The following is a 26,864-nucleotide window of genomic DNA, read 5'->3' on the forward strand; positions in this document are numbered from 1 at the left end:
GGAGTTCAAGTAACTGGGAGATAAGTTCCTGAGTGATGGTAGGATGGAGAAGGAGATAGGCTGACTGATCAGGGCCTCATCTGCAGGGCATCACTCCTGTTTGTTGTGCTGAAGAAGGAGCTGAGCCAAAAAGCAAATCTCCCAATTTATGGGTCCTTCTACATTCTAACCTTCACCTATGGTCAGGAGGTATGGATCATAGCCCAAAAAATTGAGTTCCTGGATACAGGCAGCTGAAATTGGCTTCCTTTGTAGGTTGGCCGTGGTCAGCCTTAGACATAAGGTGAGGAGCATAACCGCTGCTCCTTCGCATCGAAAGGAATCAGCTGAGGTGGTTCAGGCATCTGATTGGGGTGCCTCCTGAATATCTTCCTCAGGATGGTTTTCCAAGCACATCCTACTGGGAAGAGACCTAGGAGCAGACTCAGAACTCGCTGGAGGGATTATGGATCCTCTCTGGTCTGGGAACACCTTGGGATCCCCCAGGAGGAGCTGGAGAGTCTCTCCTGGAACTGTTTGCCTCTGTGATGCTACCACTGATAATTGGTAGAAAATGGATGGATGGATGGATGGACATGCTGTCAGTTTGTGTTCTGGAGGGTAAGATCGTAAGAAAACCATAAAAGCTTCAGAGTTTATTTGAAAATCAATAAGACTGTTTTTTGGTTGATGTTGTTAAAAAGACTCACTGGAAACTATAAAATGAAAGGTTTTCCTGAACAATATCAAATGGTGCAGATAGAAAGCGTTTACTTCAGTAGTTTCCCAGATATACTGATGTGCAAATCTGAAATGTGGGTCCACACTCAATGTAAACAAAACACTCTGCCGGAAACCACATGGAAGCGTCCATGGAAGCATGGACCTATCTTTGTATCTACATACTTTACTCAACAAATCTGAGCAAAAATACACACCAATACATTCAAATTGCCGGACTCCAGTCCATCCCTAACAGCTCTTTCATGGATGTCACCATTGTTGTATTGTTTCCGTAATAAAAAAAACACATGTGGTAGTTGTCAGCTGGTCACGATTTTTGCTTACAATTTTTTTTTATTGTGTAAGGACTCATTAACCATCAATATGAGAAAACTATTGTGTAGATTTTGTTTCTTGCTGTATAATTATTATTTGCCTGCTCTTCATGACTTTGCAGGACTGGCTGTGCCCTGTCCGCCCAGTCAGCTGGAGGCTTTTATTTTGAAGGGATCGTTTCTGCTGTTCCTGTCTCGCGCTGTCAGACTTGACACCGTTAACTTTGCTTACATCACCTGTCTGCGTGTGTGCGTGTGTTTATGAATGGCTCGTGCGGCTGTGTGAGTCTGTAGTGAACATCCCGCTCCACACCGGTTGTGTCCACCGAGCCTCTCCTCCTCCTCTCAGCCGCCGACATGAGCTGCTCCCTGGGCTGGCTGTGGACTCTGGCCGCGGGGCTTCTGTCCGCTCACGTCCTGCAGAAACTCTGCTTCCCGTACTTCTGGACGGACGTCCTGTTTCTCTGGAAGGTGGTCAGGTGCGGGGCGAATCTGGAGCTGTCCAAGCTGAAGTCCAGCGTGCGGACGGTGCTGGACCGGTTCGTGGAGCAGGCGCGGCGCGTGCCCGACAAGCCCTTCGTGGTCTACGAGGGCACCGTGCACACGTACCGGGACGTGGAGCGGCGCAGCGACCGGCTGGCCGGCGTCTTCCTGCACCGGGTCCGCCTGAAGAAGGGCGAATGCGTCGCCCTGCTCATGAACAACGAGCCCGACTTCCTGTGCGTGTGGTTCGGCTTGGCGAAGGTGGGCTGCTCGGTGGCGTTTCTGAACACCAACATCAAGTCCAAGTCCTTGCTGCACTGCTTCCACTGCTGCGGAGCCAAAACTCTCATAGTTGGTTCAGGTAACACACACACCACACACACACAGAAGTTTGTATTTCTATCCTCATTAGGACCGTGTGCTGATTCCATTCATTTCTGTAGCCTCACCCTGACCTTTACCCTAAACCTAACCATTACTAGTGCATGTCTAACCTGAACTCAGTTCACACCTTAGTCCTCAACTTAACCCCTAACCCCAAAATGTTCCACCATGTTCGGACCGGGCTTCGCCCCCAGAACGACTAGTGGTCCTGACAAGGTAGGTGTGAATACCTGACAAGGTCCTAAAAGGTGGCAAAAAGCAGACCACACTCACACACACACATGTCATATCACACTCAGGAAACCTGGAGTTTAACTCGTTGGTCTCAAGCCCTCATTGGTCTCGTGTCTGTGTTAAAGCGGGACTTTTCCTGTAAAATTAATTTAATCTTGTTCTGACCTGAGCTCGCAGTGAACCTGCTGGTTCAGATCCTGACAGGTGACTCAGAAATCTGGTTCTTCCACCTGATCTCGTTCGGGTTGTTTTTCCTCTGTTTGATTCAGACCCCCTAACAACTGGTTCAATGCAGCACGCCTGAACTTTCCAAGAAAGTGAACAGGAGGCAATACACCAATAAGCCACTTTCTGATTATTTTATTTTATTTTTTATTGATAAACGCACACCCTAAACTCCTCACACAACACATTCCATGAAAATAAAAAAATACTCCTATTAAAGCAGTTTATATAGCTTTAATAATAAAGAAAACACTTTTTATTAAACATTCAAGCAAGTATGCAAGTAAAGTTTATTTATTTAAGACTGGCTTCACTATACGGCACATGAAAAGTATAAGCACAGACAAATGTTCGAACTAAAAACAGATAATAAAAATCGGACGTATAAACAAATAAAGCATATCATAAGCAGATTTTAAATAAAAGCAAGTTTTGAAGAAAGTCTTCAGCTGCTTTTCAAAGCAACATCGTACATAAAACAGAGAAATATACACAAAGTTTTTGCAAACGAGTGCAGGAAAACGATATGAAATGAAACTGGCTTGCTGTTAAAGTTTTAAACAAAAATCTTGCTTGATCAGTTAGCAGTCATGGTATGTGTTGTGGATGACTCGGCTAATACCACACCAAAATCTGGCTCAGTGTCTGTAAAACTGGCAGAGCTATAGCTGTGTTTGTGTTTTGTAAGATCAGTTGGCTGTGGTGGCCATCTTGAATGGGGTTGACTCCAAAGTTAATCAGCTGTAGATGTACATCCAATTAATACTTTCTGAGAGTTTCATTAAAATATGTCCACTGGTTCATCATTTATTTTGCTAACAGACAAATCTCACACACACACACACAGACAGGGCAATGCATTATCCTATTTTTAATGGTATTAGTCACTAATAAAAAAAATAAACTTTAGCACCAAATAACAGTTTACAGATCAGCTTTTCAGGACAGAGCATTAATATGGAGCTTTTTTTTTTTTTTTTTTTTACATTTTTTTCAATTAAAACCACATATTTAGTCAGAAATACTAAAAGGTGGATTTGTCAGGAACTTTGAGCGCTCTTTGTTCTCGTTCTATTTTAACCTGAAGTCTGTTTACAGTGGGTCAGATGGTTACTGACAGTTTGTGCAGAAATTCTTTGATTATGCAAACTGACTGCTGCAGCAGCTGTCCAGGCGGCTGGTCTCAGAACATCTTGGAGGTGAAGATGCTGGATGTGGAGGCTGGTGAAAGTGGTCTGAGGTTGTGAGGCCAGTTGGATGTACCGCCAAATTGTCTGAAACGCCTTTGGAGACGGCTTATTGTAGAGAAACGAACATTCAATTCACAGGCAACAGCTCTGGTGGTCATTCCTGCAGTCAGCTTGCCCATCGCACGCTCCCTCAAAACCTGCGACATCTGCATTGTGCTGTGTGATGAAACTGTACATTTTAGAGTGGCCTTTTCTTGTTGCCAGCCTAAGGCACACCTGTGCAATAATCATGCTGTCTAATCCGCATCTTGATATGCCACACCTGTGAGGTGGATCGATTATCTCGGCAAAGAAGAATGGCTCCCTAACACAGATTTACACAAATTTGTGACCAACATTTGAGAGAAAAAGGCCCATTGTGTCCATAGAAAATGATCTTTGAGTTCAGCTCATGAAAAATGGGAGCAAAAACAAAAATGTTGGGGTTATATTTTTGTTCAGTGTATGTTTTAAAAAATAAGAACCCCTACTTGTAAGATTGTTTAAAGTTTTTTTTTTTTTTGCTACAGATAGGCCTGATTCTATGTGAAATTTTGTTTAGCTCTATTTGACTTTTATCCTTGTTTTACTGAAAGACTCCTGTTTGTGCAGTTAATTGGACTCACCATGCTGCAGCCATGTGACAGGACGACAGATCATTGCTCAACCAAACAAGCATAATGTTGGTCAGTGACACTGTCCTCATTGCAACACTAGTGCAACTGGAGAAGGATTCATGTCTTAGTTTAAACATTAGGTCATATGATGGGGATATTATTTAACTTGGATGTAAACAAGAGACAGGACAGGACATTTAAATCATGTTTTGTGGACTTTGACCGTGTTCCCTGGAGTACCCTAAGGGGGGTGCTCTTTGAGTATGACCTTTATAGACAGAATTTACTGGTGCATCCAGGGGGTGGAGGGGGTCCGGTTCATTGGCCTCAGGATTCCATCTCTGCTATTTGCAGATGATGTGATCCTGCTGGTGTCATTGTGCCGTGGTCTCCAGCTCTCACACAGCTGAGTGTGAAAAGGCTGAGATGAGGATCAGCATCTCCATATCTGAGGCCATGGTCCTCAGTCGGAAAACTTGGACTGCTCAAGTGGAGGAGTTTAAGTATCTCCGGGTCTTGTTCACAATTGACGGAAGAATGGATCGTGAGATCGACAGTTGAATCGGTGCGGCTTTGTCAGTATTGTGAACTCTTTACCGGCCCATTGTGGCGAAGAGGGAGCTGAGCTGCAAGTCAAAACTCTGCTAACTGGTCGATCTACGGTCCCACCCTCAACTGTGGTCATTAACTTTGGGTATAAAATAATAAAATAACAAGATTGCAGATACAGGTGGTTGAAATGAGTCTTCTCTGCAGGGTAGCTTGGAGATAGGGTGAGAAGTTTGGTTATTTGGGAGGGACTCGTAGTAGAGCTGCTGCTCCTTCACATCGAGAGAAGCCAGTTGAGGTGGTTCAAATCAAAAAAACATTTTGAATTTCACTTAGATTCAGGTAGTTTTGTAGCACACTTTAAGTGTTGGGGCACACATTTTCTTCCTCAGCTCAGAACTTGAGCCTCTTCACACTGGATGACAACCCTGCTATGGCGTAAAAAATCATCCAGAACGTAATGGTTTTTGCTGGGTCCTGGCGAGGCCTTCAGGTGCCTATTAAGAACACAATGGAGTCCACATTACATGTGACAGAGGTCATGGGGAGTTTTGAAAAATCACAAAATTACCACAGTGGGGTGGTTTATCATTGTGGTGGCAGCATATTGGGTTCCTGCATGGAGCCCTTTGAAGAAGGTGGCAGCATATTCATGATATGGGGCTTGTCATCGAGAATCTGAAGCAGGACTGACCATGTTGACCTGCCGCCAAGGCAACTGAGATTATGACAAGATCATAGAAACAATCTAGCCCAGACATGATACCCATGGCTGTAGCATTGTTGTTAATCTTGTAGAAGGTAGCTACATTCTGATGCAGTCTGAGTCAGTCTTGCATGAGTGGACACAGAAGAGCATCTTGGATGCAGAAAATGGCTGGGAAAGTCCTGTTTGATTAGTACCAAAAATATTTCAGCTTCACTCTGAAGGAGGTATTCCAAATTTGTTGTGGTTCAGCCACAGTATAATGGGTCGTGTAGGTTGCGGAGAGAGCAACAGGATGACCATCCAATGGAAAGAGAGCCTTTAAAGCAGAGACAATACTGCCCACTGTTATCCACCATGTTAAAATCTTGTAGACAACTTCCTAAAAGAAAATTTCATGCAGAAAAGGATGTTAGAAGGTAGTTTTTAAAAGTATAGTCTACAGTTCAGCGAGAAGTGCATCTCCGTCTTCATTTGGACTCCAACCTGTAACACAGGTCTCCACAGAGACTTTTTAAAAAGGCAGGTGTTCAAAATATTAAAATATTAATTTACAATAACATTTAACTGTGATACACAAATATAATTAACTGTTAGCGAGTGAATTAAGGTAGGTTTGATGAGAACGTCAACTTCAATCTGAACACTCATCTGGGACCAAACCACAGTGTGTTCCTGTAAATCTAATCTAGTACTTTACCAACAACTCTTGTATCTTATCAACAGTACAGTCCATCCACTAAAGATAATGAACTTGAAATTGTATATTTAAGAAAACTGTTCTAAGTTTGTCCCTTTTTAAAAGAACACTTTTGCAATCTAAATAGTGGGTCATTCTTACGACTTGTGCTCTTCTTCATTTGTCTTTGGAGCCACATGAAGCTCATTATAAGTGTTTGATTGATCATTTCTCAGTGTGGTACATCTTTGCACTTTGGCATAAAATATCCTTTTTCCACTAAGACTATCATTTCCTGAGTAACCAGTCTAGAGATCGTATCTGTGTTTACATTCAGGTTGGTTGTTTGATTCAAAATGTTATTTGTTAAATGTGTACATTACAGATACAGATTTAGATTATAGAACAACTATCCGTAGCGCAAAAGTTGGGGAAAAAGTCCAATAAATAATGAACAATGTGACCTATATAGCCTGCCCCTTCCAGCTAAACAGTCACTATTTAGGAATAAGTGAGAAACTAAAACTGCGGGTAAACTAAATATTTCCATTTTAAAAGCAAGTGACTATGAAATAAAGAAAGGAGGTGCATGAAAAAATGTATTTAATGGCATTGTTACAATCTTTAATCTTCAATTCCCTAAATATTTGATTTTCATACAACAGTTGCAGAATTTCTAAACTATTGTATAAGTGAAATTCTGTGTTACACTAATCATTTAAACAGGCCACCTGTTACAACAAAATTAAACAAAATGAGTTAAATCTTAAAACGTTTAAATTTGTTTTTGTCAGTAGCACAAGAAAGGATAAATTAGACACTCAGTAATTTTGCAAGGCATGCTAGGCCTTCAATTTCACTCCAATTCAACAAGTGTTGCCATTACAAAACAAATCACTGTTTATAGTTAATTATGGACAATTGGTAAAAATCCTTAAAACAAGGCTGTTTTTGTGGTTGGGGGGATGGCCATATGACCAATAAACACAAGATTGTTATTAACTTACTTTTGCTTTTGCTTTTTGTTTAGGTTAAGAACTGAAACCACTTAGTTAAGTTTAAGAACTGAAGCTGCTCATTTAGGTTTAGGAAATGAAGCTACTTGGTTAGATTTAGGAAAAGATGGTGAATTTAAAATGTACTGCTTGATAACACCAGCTAAATGCCACATGTTTTGAGGAATCACACCTTTTTCAGGGTTTACTTGGAGCATTAACCGATCTTAAAGCTACTTTTAGTGTTAATAATGACAGTAAAGGTAGGTTTAAGATGAGGTGTCCTGTATATATGAGTATGAGACGAAGCTAGGAACTTCTTGCTCATTACTTATATTAAGGTTGCATAGCAGTGACAAAAATGTCAGTGTGCAAATATTTTTGAACCTAACTGGATGTATTTTATAGTCCTTGACAGGTGGAGTGCCTGTAAGGTCATTATTCTGTGTTATGACTTCAGACACGAGACTCGTGTGTTTTGGTTTCAGTTGTAGTTTTATTCTTGAATGTGAGGAGTCATCATGCAATGTTCTCCTAATTCCTAATAGTATGAGATCATCTTCCTGTTTGTGCTGATGTCACCACATGCCGCTCACACTCCTGATGTTAATGTAGGCAATGTAATCAGCTGGCTAAGTAAAGCCGGTGCACTCATTTGGAGTGTCTCTATCTTCTAGATTTGGTGGATTCTCTGGATGGTATCCTCCCCAGTCTTCTGGAGGACAACATTCAGGTGTGGGCCATGAGGAGCCACAGTGAGCACACAATGGTGCACACTCTGCTGGACAAGCTTGAAGCTGCATCTGATCAGCCTGTTCCAGCTGTGCTGCGAGCCACCAACTGTATTAAAACCCCCAACCTCTACATCTTCACCTCTGGAACGACAGGTGAGTTTGACCTTCTTCTTCTTCTTCTTCTTTTTAACTGTGCTTGTATATATTTCACACTAGCTATGCTGAACCACATCTTAGACCAGTAATATCAGTGTGATGTAAACACATGCATGTTACTTAGGTTCATCTGGGAAAAAGAGACTAACCTGTCTTAATTACAACCTGAAAATATTTTTTTTTGTTAATAAAAAGCTTGTTAAAATAAAAAGATAACAATAAGTTTGGAAAGTCTCACATAGAATCATTTATCTGAAATCCAGTGGTTGTTAACTACACTATAAAACTAAATTTACAGGAAATCTATTTATTTTTAATTGTTTTATGCAGAATGTACAGCACAGCCTATTTCCTGTTGAAATCCATATGATATTAAACATTCAAACAAAATTGTACCTCAGTTTAAGTAGATGCATGCATATCTATTTTTGAAAGATTATTTTGAATTATTAAACAAAATGTAGTGTGTGGTAAAGGAAATAGCCATTGTTTTGATGTGCTCTGTGGTTTTTAGGCCTCCCGAAGGCTGCAGTGATCACTCACCTCCAGAGTCTGAAGGCAGCAGCAGGTTTTTGGGCTTTTGGAGCCACTGAAGACGATGTAATTTACATCCCCCTGCCTCTCTACCACAGCGCAGCATCCCTGATCGGAATCGGAGGAACCATAGAGCTGGGTAATCTTTATAATGTGTCTGCATGATGTTTGTAAGCTTTATTTTAACCCAGGATGTAAGGTTTAATCAACAAATATGTAGATCAGAATCAGAGTTTGACACAGAGGATGAATAATTTAGGCTTTCAATATTAGTAAACACAAAAATTGCCAAAGCTGAGTCAATTTTACAGTACAGACATTGAACGAAAATCTGGTGTGGTCATCCCCAACACATATACCGAGTGCTAACAGATCACAGGAGCTCTTTATTTAAAACTTTGGCATGGAAGGTGGTGGGCGATATGCATTCCTTCAAGGATCGCTACTTTTATTCTCTACTTTTGATGATTTATATCCAGACAAGTAAATTTTACTTTTGTTGGAATTTTCTATGAGATCAAATTGTTTTCACTTTAGACATAAACAAGACATGAATGACTACAGCTTGAAATGCCTTTAAACCAATAAATATTTCTTGGTGTTTTCACAAAAAGTGGTCCTAATGAATTCCGTACATTTTTAGCAATGAAGATTAAGTGCAAAGTGTCTCTCAAAGTTAGTGTTTTAGGGGGGAAAAAGTCTGTATACTTGCACCAGTTTTTATGGTATGCACTCTATGATTTGTTAAGACATTTCAGTCTGAAGGCATTCAGGCTCAGATAATAAACCAGAAGCCTATATGTCAAATGTGGCTGCACACAATAGATCAAACATTTATTTTCATTGCTATATCAGTATTCTAAAGAACTGAAATAAATCCCAGACATAAACTTCTAGCCAATGTAAACATAATATGAATACCATACACACTGGCTTTGCTTGGTCATTAGGAATTTAAAGCAGGACTAGTCACACTGGCCTCATACCTTAGCTATCACCATGATCGTAATAAAGTTCATGAAGACCCATGGTGGTAGTACCACGATGGCCCACTGCTTCATCCTGATGCAGTCTGAGAGATTCATGTCAGGGTGGGTGTGTCGATCGAAGTGTTGGTGCAGGAGAACATGTTGGGGATGTGAAAAATAGCAGGGAGTACTAAGAGCATAGCAATGTCCTGACTGCCTTCACACTATAGGAGGTTTCCCAAATTTGCCACCGTCCAGTCACATTCTGTCAGGTTGTGTAGGTTCAGGACAGCATAGCAGAAGCATCAACCAGTGTGAAAGTTATCTCAGCTCTAAAGAAAAGGCGGTTTAATCTTTTACTCTATTAAATTAAATAAGTAGAAGCTACAGAGTTTTGCAAATACCTATTATCCAAATTGACTCAAACTAGATGTTATAATGATTTAGAAGAACAAGTGTGTGTCCTTATTGCCTTCATCATAGTTCCTTGTTAGGTACAGAGAAGGAATTCTGTTCGAAAACTCATACTGAGGGACTGTAGACAGTGACCGCAGTGGAAGCTGCCAAATTCTGTGACCCCTTTGAGGACCTGCTGTTTCACTTCAACGGGCAGCTTAATTAGAGGCTTCAGAGCAGGAAGTGGATGCTGGAGACGATTATGTAATGATAGTATTGTTTTAAATCACTGTTGCTACGTTTTCTCATAAAAAAGAACCACATTAAACCTTTTCCATTCGAGTTTAGGTGGCTTTTTGCTGAAATGTAAAAAACTGATTCAACAAAGCTTTTGGAGCAGTGGGTTTAACAGAGAGAGCATAAAGGTAATCCTTCTGAAAAGACTGCTTAATGAGAAGGCAAATACAACTAATCTGTGATTTTAATCGTTGGTTTGTGCTCGTTCCAAGCACAGCTGGATTTGGAAAATGTCACTGCACATAGAGCTGTTATGTTCAACCATAGACTAAATGTCTGTCCACGTCATGCTAGCTGAAACTTGGAGACATAAATTGCACAACCTACATTACACAACTTTAAGACAGTGTATTGCGTACCAAGTCCACCCTAATAAAAATAATTCCTGACCTGTGGGGTCTACAGCTCATATAAAGACCCTTCTGTAACCAAGAGAAGGATACAATTAGCTCTTAACCAGAATGGAGGACATGGCCCGAGTTCATCAGTCTTTTTGTGTGCTTATAAGACAGATAACTTCTCAATTAAAGAATTAAATGGATTTAAGGAAATTGTATTATTTCATCCTTTGACTGTCTGAACTCACAGATAAACCTAGATTTTATTAGTTTTTCATACCACCTGTCAAAGTTCTTGTTGTGCAGTACAGTTTTACAACAATAAGAACTAGCCGTCCTCAACAATAAAACCACAGACAGTCAGTGACCAAAGTGAAAATCCCTGACAATCTTGCAAAGCTTTCTTGAGAAAATCTAAGTGTTATTGCTTGTGGGTTTCTGACAGTCTGATTGACTCTGTGGCTTCTCAAAAATAAAAGTTCTGTTGTGGGCTGAAATTCAGGCTACCGACACAAGGTTTTCAGCTAAATGATTTATCACTGTGTAAGATACTCAGTAAATGTGATCATTGACAGCGTATTGGGTAGCGATCTATCTTTTTGTCCCCTACTGCTTTAGATCAAAGTCCACATATGTCAAAATCTCTCTATTTGCAATACAAGTACATGAAGATCTTGTACCTTGTTAATGGTTTCTTTTTCCTCATCCAGGAAAAAGGTTCTTTCTCAACCTCTGGCATTTTGTTGGTTGTCTTTTGAGATAAATACTTACTGATGACCTTGAGCATAGTTTTCCTGGATCTTCCACTTTTTTGTAAAATTTTAACTTAAATCACAATGTAGAACTGTTCAGAAAGGAATTATTGTTGCATTTTTTGCCAACATATACTCACTGTAAATGATAAAAACAGATTACGACATGATCATAGTACTTAATTACCTTAGATGACTTAGATGAAAAACATTTCTTTGAGCCCTGGTTTGTTGTGTTTCTACTAAGGTCTGAGGTACAGATTAAAGTAGACAAGTTATGGTCCCATCCACACAAGAATGGCATTTTGTGAATATTCAAGAATGTTTTTGTTGTTTCAGCTTTTTGCAGAAACAGTGTTTTAGGAGTCATGAATTTGTACAATTTGAAATTGGATTCTGGAGAAAAAAGAAATCTTGGTACGCCACATTTGCGTTATTGTGTAGACCCAACTCCAGCCCTCGAGGAACACTATCCTGCATGTTTTAGTTGTTTCTCTGCTTTGACACACCTGATTTGAATGACTGAGTGATTAACAGGCTTCTACAGAACTTGAAGACCTGCTGAGGAGCAGAGAAACAACTAAAACATGAGGATAATGTTCCTCGACGACTGGAGTTGGGAATCACTGGTGTAGACAGCCAAAATGCAACCTTTTGAAAATGATATCATAGCTCCACCTCTAACCTAACCTTTCACACAAATGTGTCGGATGTAACAACAACAAAGGCAGATTCCATTTTTGTGTTTGTGCTACAGTTGCTTCAGAATGTAGTTGCTCAACTACAGTAAAACCTTTGTATGCTTTATTTCTTCAGTTAGCAGATGAGGCTGTTGAAAAAAAACATACTTCACGTGCTTGAAGCAGAACAAAGGAGAACTAAATAGGGATTGAACAGAAAGCTTTGGGTTCGGTGTTTACATTTCTCACCCAGCATGCAATTTTTATGTGTTTCCTGCTTAGTGTGCTCTTGTGGCAGCGTTACAGTTCCACGTACAGGCTTGGCATAGTTACTACAGCGTTTTGGGTGCTTTTTGGTGTTGTTGTGTGGATTGAGACATTTCTAGAAATGTAGCCAAGTTTACAAGGATCTATTTAGGAATTACAACTAAAAATAGCCTTTTGGTATAACTGTGTTTCTGTGTAAACGAGGCCTAAGTTGCTAAGTTCTCCTGAGCTCCTGAAGTGTTGCAGCTGGTGAGATGGCAGCTAGCTTCTGCCATTTTTACTTTGTACACATTCCTAATGGATTGTCATTGGGAATTCTGGGAATATAGTGTGTACTTGGTTTTTGTTACCTTTTTAGGACCTATATTTTTTACAGTCACCTACCTTATCAGGCTTGATAGTCCTTATGAGGACCAAAGCCCAGCTCTAACATGATGGAACACCATTTTTGGGTTAGGTCTTAGGTTTAGGGCTAAGGTGTGAATTGAACTTAGATTAGTTAACGTTAGGAATGTACTGGTAATCTGGTAATGGTTAAGATTTGGGTTAGTGTCTGGATTGGGCTACAGAAATGACTGGAAGTCAAAATAATCGAATGAAGATAGAAATACAAACTTTGCAAGTGTGCCCATCGCACTTTTTTTTTTCTTCTTTTTTTTGTCGTTCTGGAAAAAGTACAGCTCGAAATTTTGGCTCACCTGTTCCAAGTTTGGCCAAAGTTGACAGTTCATCGCCCGTCACTGGTAGACACCAACTTCTCACAAAACTGTGCAAATATACTTTGGAAAGGTCATCGCCCTGACAGATGTAGATGTTGAACTGTAATAAACTTTGTACACCTTTTTTCACTTTTAACTTTAAGACTCACCACATTGGGTCTTAATCGGGCCTTATTTTTAGATTAGGTCCACACTTATCAACCTTGACGTGTCATCCGACCATGTTGATTAAGATCACTGTCATTGCAGACAAGACAGCAAACTTAAATTTATTTTCTTGGCAGACGTGTTGCTGTTAATACAGAGACTAACAACAGTTGTGGGGTAAAGTTTGACCTTTGCCTACTTCTATCCCACAGTATCAATGAATGTCATAAAAAGATGTGATTTAAAACTGTCTCCCAAACACTCACATTTTAATAATATTCATCCATTTCTGACCAGAAAAGCAACATTACGAAACAACTTGGAGTGTCACTACCAGGTGCTGATTAATAAAATTATTGAAAACCTGCTATAGTTTAAATATCCCAATCAGTGTGTAAATAATTTAGCAACGTACTGTAGAGCATTATTAGCTCATTTGTTAATGAAGTGAAGTGATCTAAATAAGTAATGATGAGATTTTACTTTGAACGTCAAAAGCAATTGCAGCATGATTTGATATGGAAACTAGATGGAAATGAAGATGGATAGACTGAATAATTCTACTCTTAGCTGGGTCAGTGACAGAACAACACTGAATGGGATATTTTCAGACCAAAGGAACCCCCAAACAATATATTTTTTCATGTTTTTGAGTTGCCTGTCATTTTAAACACCACATATGTATTGTCAAACAAAAACATTTTTTTTTTCTTTTTTCATTATAGCATCACTGTCTAAAGATATGAGTTTTTGTCACAGTATTATTCTCAGTCAACTGACCTGAAAAGGCCAACATGTTTGAAAACCAAAAAAGTCTTTGTCTCAAGTATATATCTTCCTTCCACAGTCCAAAAACATGCATTTTAGATTAATTGGCGACTCTAAAATTGGCCCTAGCTGTAAGCGTGAGCACGAGTGGTTGTTCATCTCTGTATGGCTTGTGATGAAGTGGTGACCCGCTCATCTTGTGGATGACTCTCAGCTACTACCATGCCAAATTTTAGCTCAATATCTGTAAAAAGTTAGAGCCATTTATGTGTTTTTCTAAAGTTGATTAGCTGTGGCAGCCATCTTGAGTTGCATTGACTCCAAATGTTAATCAGTTGTAGATGTACATCCAGTGATTTCTTCATGAGAGTTTCATTAAAATCCATGCAGTGGTTCATGAGATAAACACACAAATAAACACCCCCACACACAGATGAATGATGAATCTCAGCCACTGTCAACTCCTCAGATTACTGTCCTCACAGCTGCTTATTAAGTGTTTCTCTTCTACTTTTTATCATGTTTTATTCCTGTTGTTTTAGTCCCACTACCGTTGTGTCATCACAATCTATTTAACTTTCTTTTTTTTTCTGTTTCTGCAGTGGATATGTGTAAAGTAGAAAAACAGAGTATTTGGGAAAGAAGATAGTAAAAGTTCGACCATATAATTTTAAATAATGACACTATTTTATGGCAGGAGCAACCTGTGTCTTGAAGAAGAAGTTCTCAGCCTCCCAGTTCTGGCCTGACTGCAGAAAACACAAGGTGACCATATTCCAGTATATCGGTGAACTCTGCAGGTACCTCTGCAATCAACCCAAGGTAATTTGGCCATTGTTATCTGTTTTGCATTCACTAATGAGTGTTAACCTTTTCAGACCTAAGGGTATGATTTAAATATTCCTCTGAAACCTGGAGATTTTCTGCTTTTCTAAAAATGAATAAAATTTGTTCCATCAGGTGATTTTTATCTGTTTTTTTTTCCTGTAAGACACCAACCTCTGAGGAGTTGCAGCTGGGATAGAGATGCATAATCTTAACAAAATCTGCATCATTTAAGGGGGAATTAAACAGACTTTCCACTGGTATACGATTTATTGTCAAGAAGCACTGGTGGAACATAGAAATAATCAACCAAACACACATTTCCTTACTTAAAATTATGTATTAGGTTTAAACGAGTTCGTTACATAAATATCATAATGCTTGTATATGAACAGTGATACTGAATTTTATTTGTGTCATTATGTGCCATTAAATCACCTTCAGATAAAATTAAATGTATTAAAGTTCTAAAGGTAAAATTGGAAAGATTGATGTTTTACAGATAATACAGATAAACCCAAAGATTATTCACATTCCTGGAGTAAATTCCTTTTTTAAACATCATTTCATTTTTTTTGTTCTGTCCTACTCCTCGCCGTTAAAACAACATCTTATTGTGGCGCCACGTTACGCACGTCATCCAAAGACCAGGCAACAAAAAGCGAATGAACAAGTAATGCCTCTGAATAAATGATACAGCAAGCAAATTAGTTGGAGCAGCCAGCAGAAGTTTTTCTTTTGTCAACAGACTCCTTTATAGTGATCTGCAGCCGAATCACTCAAGTAACACGGTTCACAACTATGGCAGACAGACAAGCTCGGCCTTTGTGTTGATGTTTGTATCCTTACTTGTTGGACACACTGACACACACAACACGCAGTGTGAGGCCCAGGCTGTTTCACCCCTGAGGGTGGACTCAAAGTCCTCTTTGTCCAGACTTTCTTTGTTATTTGTCTGTGTGGGTGGAGGACTGACCACGAATGTCCTCACCAGTGATTGGAAAATTAAAGATGGAAGCACGTAGAACACATAACCAGCTTTTATCAGACTGTCAATGTGTGCACACCAGCACGACTACTACAGCCTCTGTACGGTCATTACGTAACTCAATTTAGTTCAGTTTGAGTTGGTTTTTTTTTATTTCTTAAACATTTCACAGCAAGTCATTCCAGGCCACTGTACAGAAAAGCAAACATGTCTAATTCTAATCCAATTACGTGCAATCCAGTTCAATCCAATTAAAATGCAGAGCAATCAGATTCAGTTAAATATAAAATATCAAGTCGTAAAAAAGTTGAACTTCAATAAAAGACGGAGCTTGGTTGTGTATGTCAGGAAGTTAATTTTAAATTGTATTATGGATTTTACAGAATAGAATGAAATATTGCTTATGAAATATAACTAAAATAGGAAAAATATGATCTGTGCTTCTAATTCTCATCAAGCTTCTTGCAGCAGCATTCTGAATCAGCCTTTAGATCTTTTTTGAACATTATTATAATAAGAACTTTTAGTAATTTTGCCCAGAAAATGACAATGGATGGAGTAGTTTCTCTGCGTCACTTTGGTGTAGGAAGTTACTCATTTGGAACGTATTAGATTGGAGAAGATGAAAGACATATCCTGATTAAAATAACACCAAGGTTCTTTATATTAGTAGTGAGGGCCAAATAAATGCCATCCAGAGGAAGTTAAAAAGGCTGCAAACTTTGTTCCTAAGATGCTCAAATCTAAAAAAACCACAGCTGTCTTATCTGTACTTATAATTTAAATTAAAAGTCATCCAGGATTTTATGTCTCTAAAACACACTTCTAATCTAATTAATTGATTGGATTCATCAGCCTTCATGGTAGAACTGAGTATCATCAACATAACAATGGAGATTCTATGTAATGCTGTCCAATAACTTCACCTAATGGAAGCATATATAAAGTAAAAAGTATTTGTCTAAGCACTGAACCCTGAGGAACTCCAGGACTAACTCTGGTGTATAAAAAAGATTCATTATTAACACAAATAAACTAGAATCTATCAGATAAATTTGATTTAAACCATTTTAGAGCTCTTCCTGTGACCCTAATATCATGTTCAAGCCTCTGTAATAGAATATTGTGATCAGTTTTATCAAATGCAGCACTGAGGTCTAACAGGACAAGTATGGACAGAAGTCCACTGTCTGAGGCCATGAGGACATCAACATTAACTTTCACCAGGGCTGTTTCTGTGCTTTAATGAGCTCTAAACCCTGACTGAAGCTCCTCAAACCCATCATTTCTGTGTAAAAGCTTGCAGTTTTTCAAGAACTTTTGAAATGACCTGGAGATTTATAATTGACATAAAATCCTGGATCCAGAGCAGGTTTCTTAAGTAAATGTTTAATTTCGGCAACCCTTAAAGCTTGTGGTATATCGTTTCACTAAAGACAAATGGATCAGATTGAAAATGGAGGTGATGCACAGTGAATACACATGTTTCATGCAGCTTTGTCTGAAGGTATTATCGAACAATCTGTGTTGGGGGGTAGTGTTGAAAATGGCACCATGTTTGGTAGAGCACTGGGACTCTTTGAGTATTACAGCTACCTCATGGCACAGCTGCTTATCAATGTGACAGCTGTGTTAATTGTATTAAAAAGAAAACCACTGCACAGCTTTAGTTGTAAAAGAGAAGAGAAATTCAAAAATGCATAAGAAGCCAACGCAAGAAGTCACAACTGGAGTTACTTTACATTCAGCCACTGTTTTAATCCTGCCTTATAGAGGCTCTATATCAGTGTGATTAGTCAGGTGTAAATAATGTAAACTTTCCTCTTAGATTGGCACAATAAGGAGCAGGTAGAGGTCAACATTAAAGGATCTCTGATCACTTATGTCAGAATTCTATTTAAAGATGCCCCAAGTCATTTCCACCGAATGTTTCCATGTTTGTTATCTGTTTAAGTAATCCCAGCTTCCCCCCCCCCTCCATCAGACAGAGTTGGATAAAGATCACAAGGTGAAGATGGGAGTTGGGAACGGGCTGCGACAGGACGTGTGGCGGGAGTTCCTAAGTCGCTTTGGGAACATTAGAATGTGCGAGGTGTACGGCTCCACCGAGGGGAACCTGTGTTTCCTGAACCACATGGGGAAGATCGGAACGGTGGGTCGCTCCAACTTCCTTTACAGAGTGAGTATCTGCAGGATGAGCGGCAGCAATATACAAGCCTTGTGTGTGTGTTGGGGGGAAGATGGGGGGTGGGGTTTGGACATGTTTAATTGGTACCCTGTGCAATTAATTGCCTGTGTTGATGAAGTTTATGTGTAAATCTGTTAAGGCAGTTAAAAAGGCTGGGCAATGAATTGGCTTTCCTGAAGCTGCTGTAGGGATTAGCCGTCCTAATGTCAACCTGCAGACCTGCTGTCAGCCTGTGGGGTTACAAAACAGTGACTCCCATGTATTTAGCTGTAATCGCTGCTATTTTCAGGCTGCATCTCCTTCTGGCTCCTAACATGTTACAAAACATTGTAAAAGGGACGTTATAAAATAAGGTGACCCCAGGAGACACATTCAGTTTTAACTGGATGGTCATTTAAAATAAATAAAAAAAATAAATTAAAGGATTTCTTTTGTATAAAGAACGAAACATCAGATGGTAGTTTTACTGTAAATTCAGAGGTTTGATCTTACACACACTCAAAGACACGCCCTCCACCACCGTTTATACAGAGGATTAACACTAATTCTACCTAAAAATACCTTGAGCTTCTTGCTGTTGCTTCTGTAATCTCAGGTGTTTCGTAGCTGTACACCCTTTTCCTTCTTGACCTAAACCTTTAGCAAGAGATAAGTGGTGGAGAAAGTTTAAATACTCTGCAGGATTAAAACAAAAAGCCTGCGTTACCTGTTGAATATACGGCCCTGTTGAGACTACTCTGAATATTTATAAAAAATTAGATTTTCTGCTGCGTTTGGAGCATTCATCTACTCGCAAACTGAGTTTTTGGTGAACTCGAGATACAGAGCTTTTCAGAAACAATGACACAGAAGCCATTTTTTTTTTTTTACATGCCCAATATTACTTTGTTCCATAGGAACCAAAACAACAGAGAGCATTTTTACAGTTTTTTTCTATATCTGTCTCACTTTATCCTGATCCTGATACCATTTAACTTTGATCATATGCTGAAATTGGGAATAACTGAAAGGAAATAGTAGTGGTGCTGAATCCATTCACATTTAACCAGAAAATGAAATTCAAAAGAAAATAAACTAGAAGTCAGAATATGAAAAATACTATATATGTAATTTCTGGTGTTATGCAGAATAGGTGATTCTGAATCTTTTTGAACAGGAAGTACTCATATAAAGTTAAAGTGCTATTTTCAGTGTGTACATATAGTAGGTACAGAAAGTGAGTGCAATATATGATCATTCAAATTTCTGTGACAATAATACAAAGTACACTAAACACTACATTCCTGTGTGAATACACAGCCTTTCGACTTGTTACAAACTTTTATTTTGGGAATTTCCTGAAAACAAGTACTTACTTTAAGCTATATAACTGTAAACCTCAGAGTAAAAGTAAATTCTTTCAGTCCAAACTCAATTTATTGAACTTTTCAAAGGTATTTCTCTGCTTCTTGGATGTTTTCTTTAAAATGAGAAACTTATAACTTATAAATTCAAAGATACAGAAACAACTTCATTTTTAATTGCTCCTGGCTCTGTAACACTGAGAAAAGGCTACTTTATTTTCTCAAATAATTTCTCAGACACTCCTCCCAGTTAGTTTGAATTCTTCATCTCCCTAAAAGCTGCGACTTTTTCTTTGTATCAGCGCCATCCGTTACGCCTGTGATGATATCTGAACAAAACCTGCATCAAACCAGAGGTTTTGTTGTGTTTTTGCAATCAACTGTACATATTGCCTCATAGCTGGCTGTGAAACGTGTTTTTGTTTTGTGTAGCTCCTGTTCAAGTATGATCTGGTGAAGTTCGACATGGTAAAGGATGAACCAGTGAAAGATGAGAATGGTTTCTGTCAGAGAGTGAAAAGAGGTAAAACCTTTTTAAATTACCTCCTACATTTTCAATAACTTCACCCGAGAAGATCTGGTCCTTAATCGTGTTTTTCTTTTTTCGTATTGTTCTTTTCAGGAGAGACGGGTCTTTTGCTGTCCAAGGTGTGCGCCACCAGCCCCTTCTTTGGCTACGCTGGAAGCAAGCAGCTGACCGAGAAGAAGCTGATGAGGGATGTTTTTGTGAAGGGTGATGCCTACTTCAACACAGGGGACCTCATGGCTGAAGACCACGAGGGCTTCATCTGCTTCAAAGACAGAGTGGGAGACACTTTCAGGTGCGCTTTGAGAAGATGTTTGAGATGTCTTCAGGCATCCACTCCTGGTCAGTAACAGACCAGGAGTGGTAGCCATCAAGTGGCCTGGTTGGCTAGAAAGGCACGATATAAGTACCATTACTTTCTACAAGTTTCATTAAAATTTGTCCAATGGATTCTAAAATATTTGGCTAACAGATTCTTTCATCCTCTATTATCGTCTCCCTTTGCCTTTTGGTGGCAGGTGATCAAAAGGCATTAAGGGAGAGACACAGAGTGAGAAAGATGTAAAGGTTTTTTTTAAAAATGGAAGATGCGTTGTACCAATTCTGACCCAATCTGTCTCTGAGTTTTCTGCAGATTTTACCACACTTACATTGTTAATCATTTAGATTTTTGTTTTTCTGCCCGTTTCAGGTGGAAAGGTGAAAATGTTGCAACCACAGAGGTAACAGAGATTCTTGGGCTGGTGGATTTTATCCAAGAAGTCAATGTGTACGGAGTGGAAATACCAGGTATTGTGCCCATCTTTGCTTTCCAAGTCCTTTTTTAATGCCAGTTAGCAACAATTACAGCTGCTATATTTAATCATACTAACTGCTTTCTGATTGCGCCACACTGACCTCATTAATGTAGTCATTAAACTGTGACATCATGACTTTTCTAACAGCATTTATGGAGCTGAACTGACTAACTTTAAACAGTCAAGTGAAAACCGATGTTATACTAATCAATCTGGTTCCCAGGGCATGAGGGCAGAGCGGGAATGGCGGCCTTGATTGTGAGACCAGATCTCTCGTTTGATGGGGAGAAACTGTTCGAACATGCAGTGAGGGATCTACCAGCGTACGCTCGCCCACTCTTCATAAGGCTTCAGGTAACAACCAGGAACAGTCAGACATACGGAGACTTTTAACCAAGCTGACAAAGTCAAAGGTTGAAGTGCAGCATTTTTACATTTCTGGATCAACAAAGGATTTATTATTCAGAATGAAGACCCAGTGAATCTCTGTCTGATTAGACCTTTTGGTTTAAATACTGGTGAAAGGCTTTCATAACTTCTCTGTACCTTGTGTGTTCAGAAATCTGGCGGTTCTGCTAAAAGTCTTAGAAGGTCTGAAAAAGAGCCTTACAACCTGGATTTTACACCATATACAACTGAAAAGTGGTGCATGAATATGTATTCACTCACTTTCAAAGCACTCATCTTTATGGTGCTTTGATCTTTTTTTTTTCCAACTCTGAGCAGAACAGAGTAATAAATTCTGAAGGAGACAAAGCAGATTACGTTACTCTCCATGTTCTTGGTTGCTGTGTGAATTACTCCATCTACTGTCGTTTTGGTGCTGGTGTCTTTTTTATGGTTGATCCAAAGACTTGCACACAGAGAGCACAAACTAAGCTGTAACTTTAGTAAACTCTATAAAGTTAAAAATTTAAATAGTGCAGCAGGGCAAAAAAAAAAAATCAAACAAATATAAGAAGTAATATAAATAGTTTTTGTTACAGAAACATTGTGTAAAATAATAAATCTGCTTAATAATTAACCTTAAGGAGTAATAACTCAGTCATCGTTATCTGTATGATCTTTTACTTTATCTTTACTTTCCTTATGTATCGACGACGTTGGAGTTCCACTGCTGCCATCTGGTGATCACAAATGGCAGCAGTGGAGCGTGAGAAGCAGATGTATGGAAAGCCAAAAGGCTCATAATTAGTGAGCTTTGAAAGTCCCTCTGGCAGCTGATTTGAATGAGCACACCTAGCTGAGTAGCTGGTATTTTATTTATTTTGCATTTTCACATTGGGGGATGTTATGTAGCTAAGTCAGTGGTGTCCAATCCTGGTCCTGGAGGGCCACTATCCTGCATGCTTTAGATGTTTCTCTGCTTTGACACAGCTGATTAAATTGAATGAGTGATAAACAGGCTTCTGCAGAACATGAAGACCTGCTGAAGAGCAGAGAAACAACTAAAACCTGCAGGATAGTGGCCCTCCAGGACTAAGACTCAACACTAAATGAGCTAAGTATTGCCTATTATTTAGGCTTAGGTCAAATTATTTGAAACCAGTACTTGTCTTGCCATAGTGCTGGCTTTGGTCGGCCGTACTCCAGTTGGAGGGTCAAGGGTTTGATCCCGAGTCCCTGCTGTGTGACGTAGTGTCCTTTGGCAATACACCAAATGCACTCAGTGCCCCGAATATGCTTATCAGTGTTGTTGTCTCAGCTTTTGGCTGCTCCCTTCTGCAGGGGCCGCACAAAAGATTTGACAGTTGTTTTACGCCGGATGCCCTTCTTGACACAACCTGGGCCCAAACCTGCAGCCTCAGGATTACAGAGCATGACACTGATCACCAAGCTACCGCAGCCCCTTGTAATATGCCTATCAGTGTATGAGTGAGAATATAAAAGTGCTGTACATAGAGTGTAAAATGTATCAACAGAAGCACTGGATGGGTGTGTGTGAATCAGAAACATTATGAAGGAGCACTGGAGGAGGTTAAAATAAGTGCTACTTAAGTGTGAACTATTTAGTACGGGACATAATCTGTGAAATCAACAATTCTGCTCTGTAGAACGACCTTTAAAGCGTTGAAAATGTACCACATTTTTTTATATGTGCAGTACAGCAGCCTTTTTTGAACCCTGACACGACGACATGCTCTTATTTACCCCCCTCTCAGGAGGTGATGGAAATGACGAGCACCTTCAAGCATCAGAAGTACCAGCTGGTGCAGAGCGGCTTCAACCCCTCCACTCTCTCCGATCGGCTCTACGTGTTGGACTACCAGCAGAAGAGCTACGTTCCCCTAACGGACCAGATCTACCAGAGCATCATCAGAGGAGAACGAAAGCTGTAGATGAGAGGAATGGGACGGCACAACAACGTAACCAAGAGAGGGAGAGAAACAAGTTCTTTGTTTTTGTGCGTATGCGTGGGTTCTTTTTTTTTTTTTGCGATCAGTAGAGCGCAGCACGCCTGCAGTCACTTTGAAGGAAGCCGTTGATCAATCTGCAGAGAGGAGGAACATGATGTGCTGCCTGTAAACGCATGAAAAGACTCTTCAGAACCACTTCTGAAGGACACGAACCTGAATGTATCACAACGAATCACTTGTTCTTCAAACCGACTTTAATTAGCATTTAATTCAAGCATAACACATTAAGCTTAAAAAAAGGAGTTTTGTACGTGAAATCAAGATCTATTTTTTGTTTATTTTATTTAGACAAAAGGTGGATTCTATAGCTCAGACACTACGTTGAACAAACACTCAGGCAGAACATAGATGCTTTTTAGACAAAATGCCTTTATTGTGAAAAGGGGTTTGCAATGTAAATGAAAAAATTAAAATGATTCCTGTTTTAAATTAAGCTTTCAGACCACTAACATTCCAATAAAAGCTACTTTAGGAGTTCACAGCAACTTATAAGTTTTAATAAATTAAGTAATGATCTGTAATTCTATTAAAGCCTTTTTTACTGATTATCTGTAGTGTGTAAGCTTTTAGCGCTTAAACACTTAAAACTGACCACAGTTGAAGGAATGATTTAAGGTTAAACCCCCTGAGAATATCCACAAATCCACCAACAGATTGTTTTTATTTTAAATGTAAAACCTGCACCTTTTTATGAGGTAAATTGAGAAATGGCTGTAATGCAATTTTTAAAAAATCCTATTTAAGTGCCTTAATTATATTTCTGTTACCTTTTTTTTGGCTTTTCTGACAAGATGTGTAAATGTAATTCAAGTCAGTCATATTGGAATACATCTGTTTTGCAAAGTGTCAAATTTTGCCAAACAGTTTTATCAGACACTGAAGGCTATATTCTTGTAGCGTAAACGATCAGCCGTGACATTAGAACCACCGTCTGGACACGTGAATGATGTTCTTTGTTCATGGAACACGTTGGATAGTGAGCGAACTGTTGGTTCTAGAGATGCATGTGTTCAAATGAGGACAAACATCAGGACTACTGAGTCTGAGCAGGTCCATAAAGGGCTACCTTTGGGAGGAGTTCCCTTCTTGCAGTGGTTGGTGCTTAACAAAACAAAGGGCTCCTAGCAAAGGCACGAGGTATGCATCATAAGCTCTTTGATGCAGGTGGTCTGTGTGGTCCTGAACCACAAAAGAGCTACAAACGTTGCTGCTACGGCAGCCGAACAGAGTCGGAACAAAATGTAGCACATCGCTGGAATTGGGTTCCTTGGTCATGGAACAATCTGTGTCCTGGTCCAATGAATCCAATGAATTACTTTCTGATCATGGTTCTCTTTTCTTTTTCCCCAAGTTACAAACCAGAACTGAAAGCCATGAAGCTGCAGATCCACTGTGGCTCTACAATACAGGCACTGCTAACTTGAAGTACCACAGTCTTGGCCCGGTGAATGTCCGGCCATATATATATATATATATATATATATATATATATATATCATACCTCAGGTCACTTTAACAATAATCCTTTTACAAAAAAGCCTAACACCTTATAGTGCAAAAACTGACATTTCCTTTGATACAGATACGTTACCAGGTGAAAACTATTGAGGCCAAATGTAGACTAATATTTGACAATTTTACTAAACGGGACTTGATTAACCTGTGCCGTTGATCCAGATCTGAACTGACTGCATTTCAACGACCCACACATTTCCTCTTTATGATGGAGGATGTGAAACCTGTCAAGGAACTCGGGTTAAACAAAAGCCCAGCGTCCCCAACCCCAAGACTTCCCCCGTGTTAGGGAGCACGTTCTCCTCGACTGAACTTTAACTGGATCGTTGGACCACCTTGATTCTTCTCCTTTTCACTCATTCTGTTTTGGGTTTGCTGCTGTGTTTGGGATCATTGTCCGGTCACGTGACCCAGTTTCAGCCAAGCTTCAGCAGCCGGACTGATGGCCTCGCATTTGATTTAAGAATGCTTTTATTCCGGAGGAGTGTTTGGTTGGCAGAACGACTGCTAGGTGCTCAGGTCCTGTAGCTGCAAATAAAAGCCCAACCAACACACTTCCTCCACCGTGCCTGACAGTTGGTATGAGGTGTTTGTACTGATAAGCTGAGTTTCTGAACATATTGCTGTTCATTATGACTAAACATCATACAAATGTCTAATGACATTGTTTTAAAAGGTTTCTTTTTTGTTAAGAACTTGTGTTTTTTAGGGAGTCTTCTGGTAATTCTTTCAAACAAGTCAAACGTGTTCATTATTTCTTAAACTATACTGTGATAACTTTTGATGTGTGGGTCTTTTGAATGCTAACTCTTTCTGAAATAATTGTTGATATCTGTCCTTTTTAGCATCGTATTAATGCACACCTGACTGAGCAACAAACCTTTCAAAACTACTGCTTTCACACAGATGCTCACTCCGACTGATCAGTCATTCGGAGCACCTGGATGCTACTTAGGTTTATTCATTAGGACAGGATAAATTACAGGAAGACAATAAGCTTGCTGCAGGAGTATAAGCCTCTGGGAGCCCTTGGGTCCTGGCAGACGTTTATTGTTGGGGGACGTGTACTCTTGATCTTAGCAACAGTATTCCCTCGTGGACGTAGTTCCTCTCAGGAGGATAGTTTCTCCTGCCACTCTGCAAAAAATCTCTCCAGTTAGGGTTTTGAAGAATCGGACAAAAGTTCACAGGATTGACCTTGACTCCAAATCGGCCTGATCGAGCATCTGATATCTAACACTACACGAGATTTAAAGGGTCTGCCCACCTTCGGAGGTCCTCAGTGTTTAGTGGCAGTCAGGGAGCAACAACAATATATTAGCCAGTCTGTGTTATTGTTGTCAGATATTTAGTTTGTAACCTGCCCTCAGTGAGGAAATTAAGACAATGAAAGCTCAAAAGTAGCCTGATATTTATAAGTTTGCTGTTATTTATGTTTTGTAATGTTGTAGGGCAGTGATTCTTGGATTTCCTAATGTTTTAGCTGTATGTTGTTTTAATTTTTATTCATGTTTTTTTTTTTGTGTGTGTGTATGTGTGTGTTTTTAATCAAATTTATGCTTGAAGTCTTCCCCAGGTCAAATTTGCATTTTCACTGTTGTGAAGAAACATCTCAGCTTTTATGGCCTTTCTTTTGCCTTCACAATACATGCAGGCTTCCACCATCAATTGTAATATTTTTTTTCTTTTCCACCAACTTTAGTTGTGTTCTGCTCTCGTGCTTGTATGACATACAGTATCTGAGGGATTTACATCTTGCTACAAAACAAGAATTGTGTCTGACATGAGAACCACCAGTGAAAATGACACCAATAAAGTTCTCCACAGTGCTGAGCTACATGAATGTCATAAACTGCTGACTGTGAGATTGGAAGTTGTAAAATGTGACAATCAGTGCTATGTAATGGTTAAAAATAATTGTGGCAAATTAAAAGTTTGAAATTTGTTTTTTGCTTTTTATTTATTTGTTCAGTCAGTAAATGTAGCCATCCAGGCTGTCAAATGAATAAACTAGAAGCACTCTGAGAGCGCAAACCTCCACCAAGGCCACAGCGGGATTAAAAAATATTGTGATTTAGATCAGAATCTGGATCAGCACCAAAATTTAATCCATTGTTTTTTTTTTGGGGGGTAACCCCAACATTTCCAGAAAATTTAATCCAAATCTGTTTATTAGCAGACAGAACACAACGAGCACAACTGAAAACATAACCTCTTTGGTTACATGTAGGAGCAGAGACAAGTTTTTAACAAAGGGGTTACCTGTGACCTTGACCTTTGACCCCATGAACCTTGAAATCAACAGGCATCATCTTTGACCCATGAGGTGTCCAGCTGTGCAGTTTGACATTACACTGTTGCAGAGTTAGAG

General features: G+C 39.4%; 1 protein-coding gene across 1 annotated transcript; it reads left to right on the forward strand.

Annotated features, from left to right (window-relative positions):
• Positions 1–1,287: 1,287 nt before the first annotated feature.
• slc27a6 (solute carrier family 27 member 6) lies at positions 1,288–26,438 on the forward strand. Its single transcript, XM_017434037.3, has 10 exons — positions 1,288–1,881; positions 7,816–8,025; positions 8,543–8,701; positions 14,592–14,716; positions 17,692–17,886; positions 19,671–19,761; positions 19,861–20,059; positions 20,456–20,553; positions 20,785–20,915; positions 22,724–26,438. Exons 1-10 carry the CDS (start codon positions 1,395–1,397, stop codon positions 22,898–22,900), a joined length of 1,872 nt encoding a protein of 623 aa, XP_017289526.1. The 5' UTR covers positions 1,288–1,394; the 3' UTR covers positions 22,901–26,438.
• The last annotated feature ends 426 nt before the right edge of the window (positions 26,439–26,864 follow it).

The sequence above is a fragment of the Kryptolebias marmoratus genome, linkage group LG14 (assembly GCF_001649575.2).
Source record: "Kryptolebias marmoratus isolate JLee-2015 linkage group LG14, ASM164957v2, whole genome shotgun sequence".
NCBI lineage: Eukaryota > Metazoa > Chordata > Actinopteri > Cyprinodontiformes > Rivulidae > Kryptolebias > Kryptolebias marmoratus.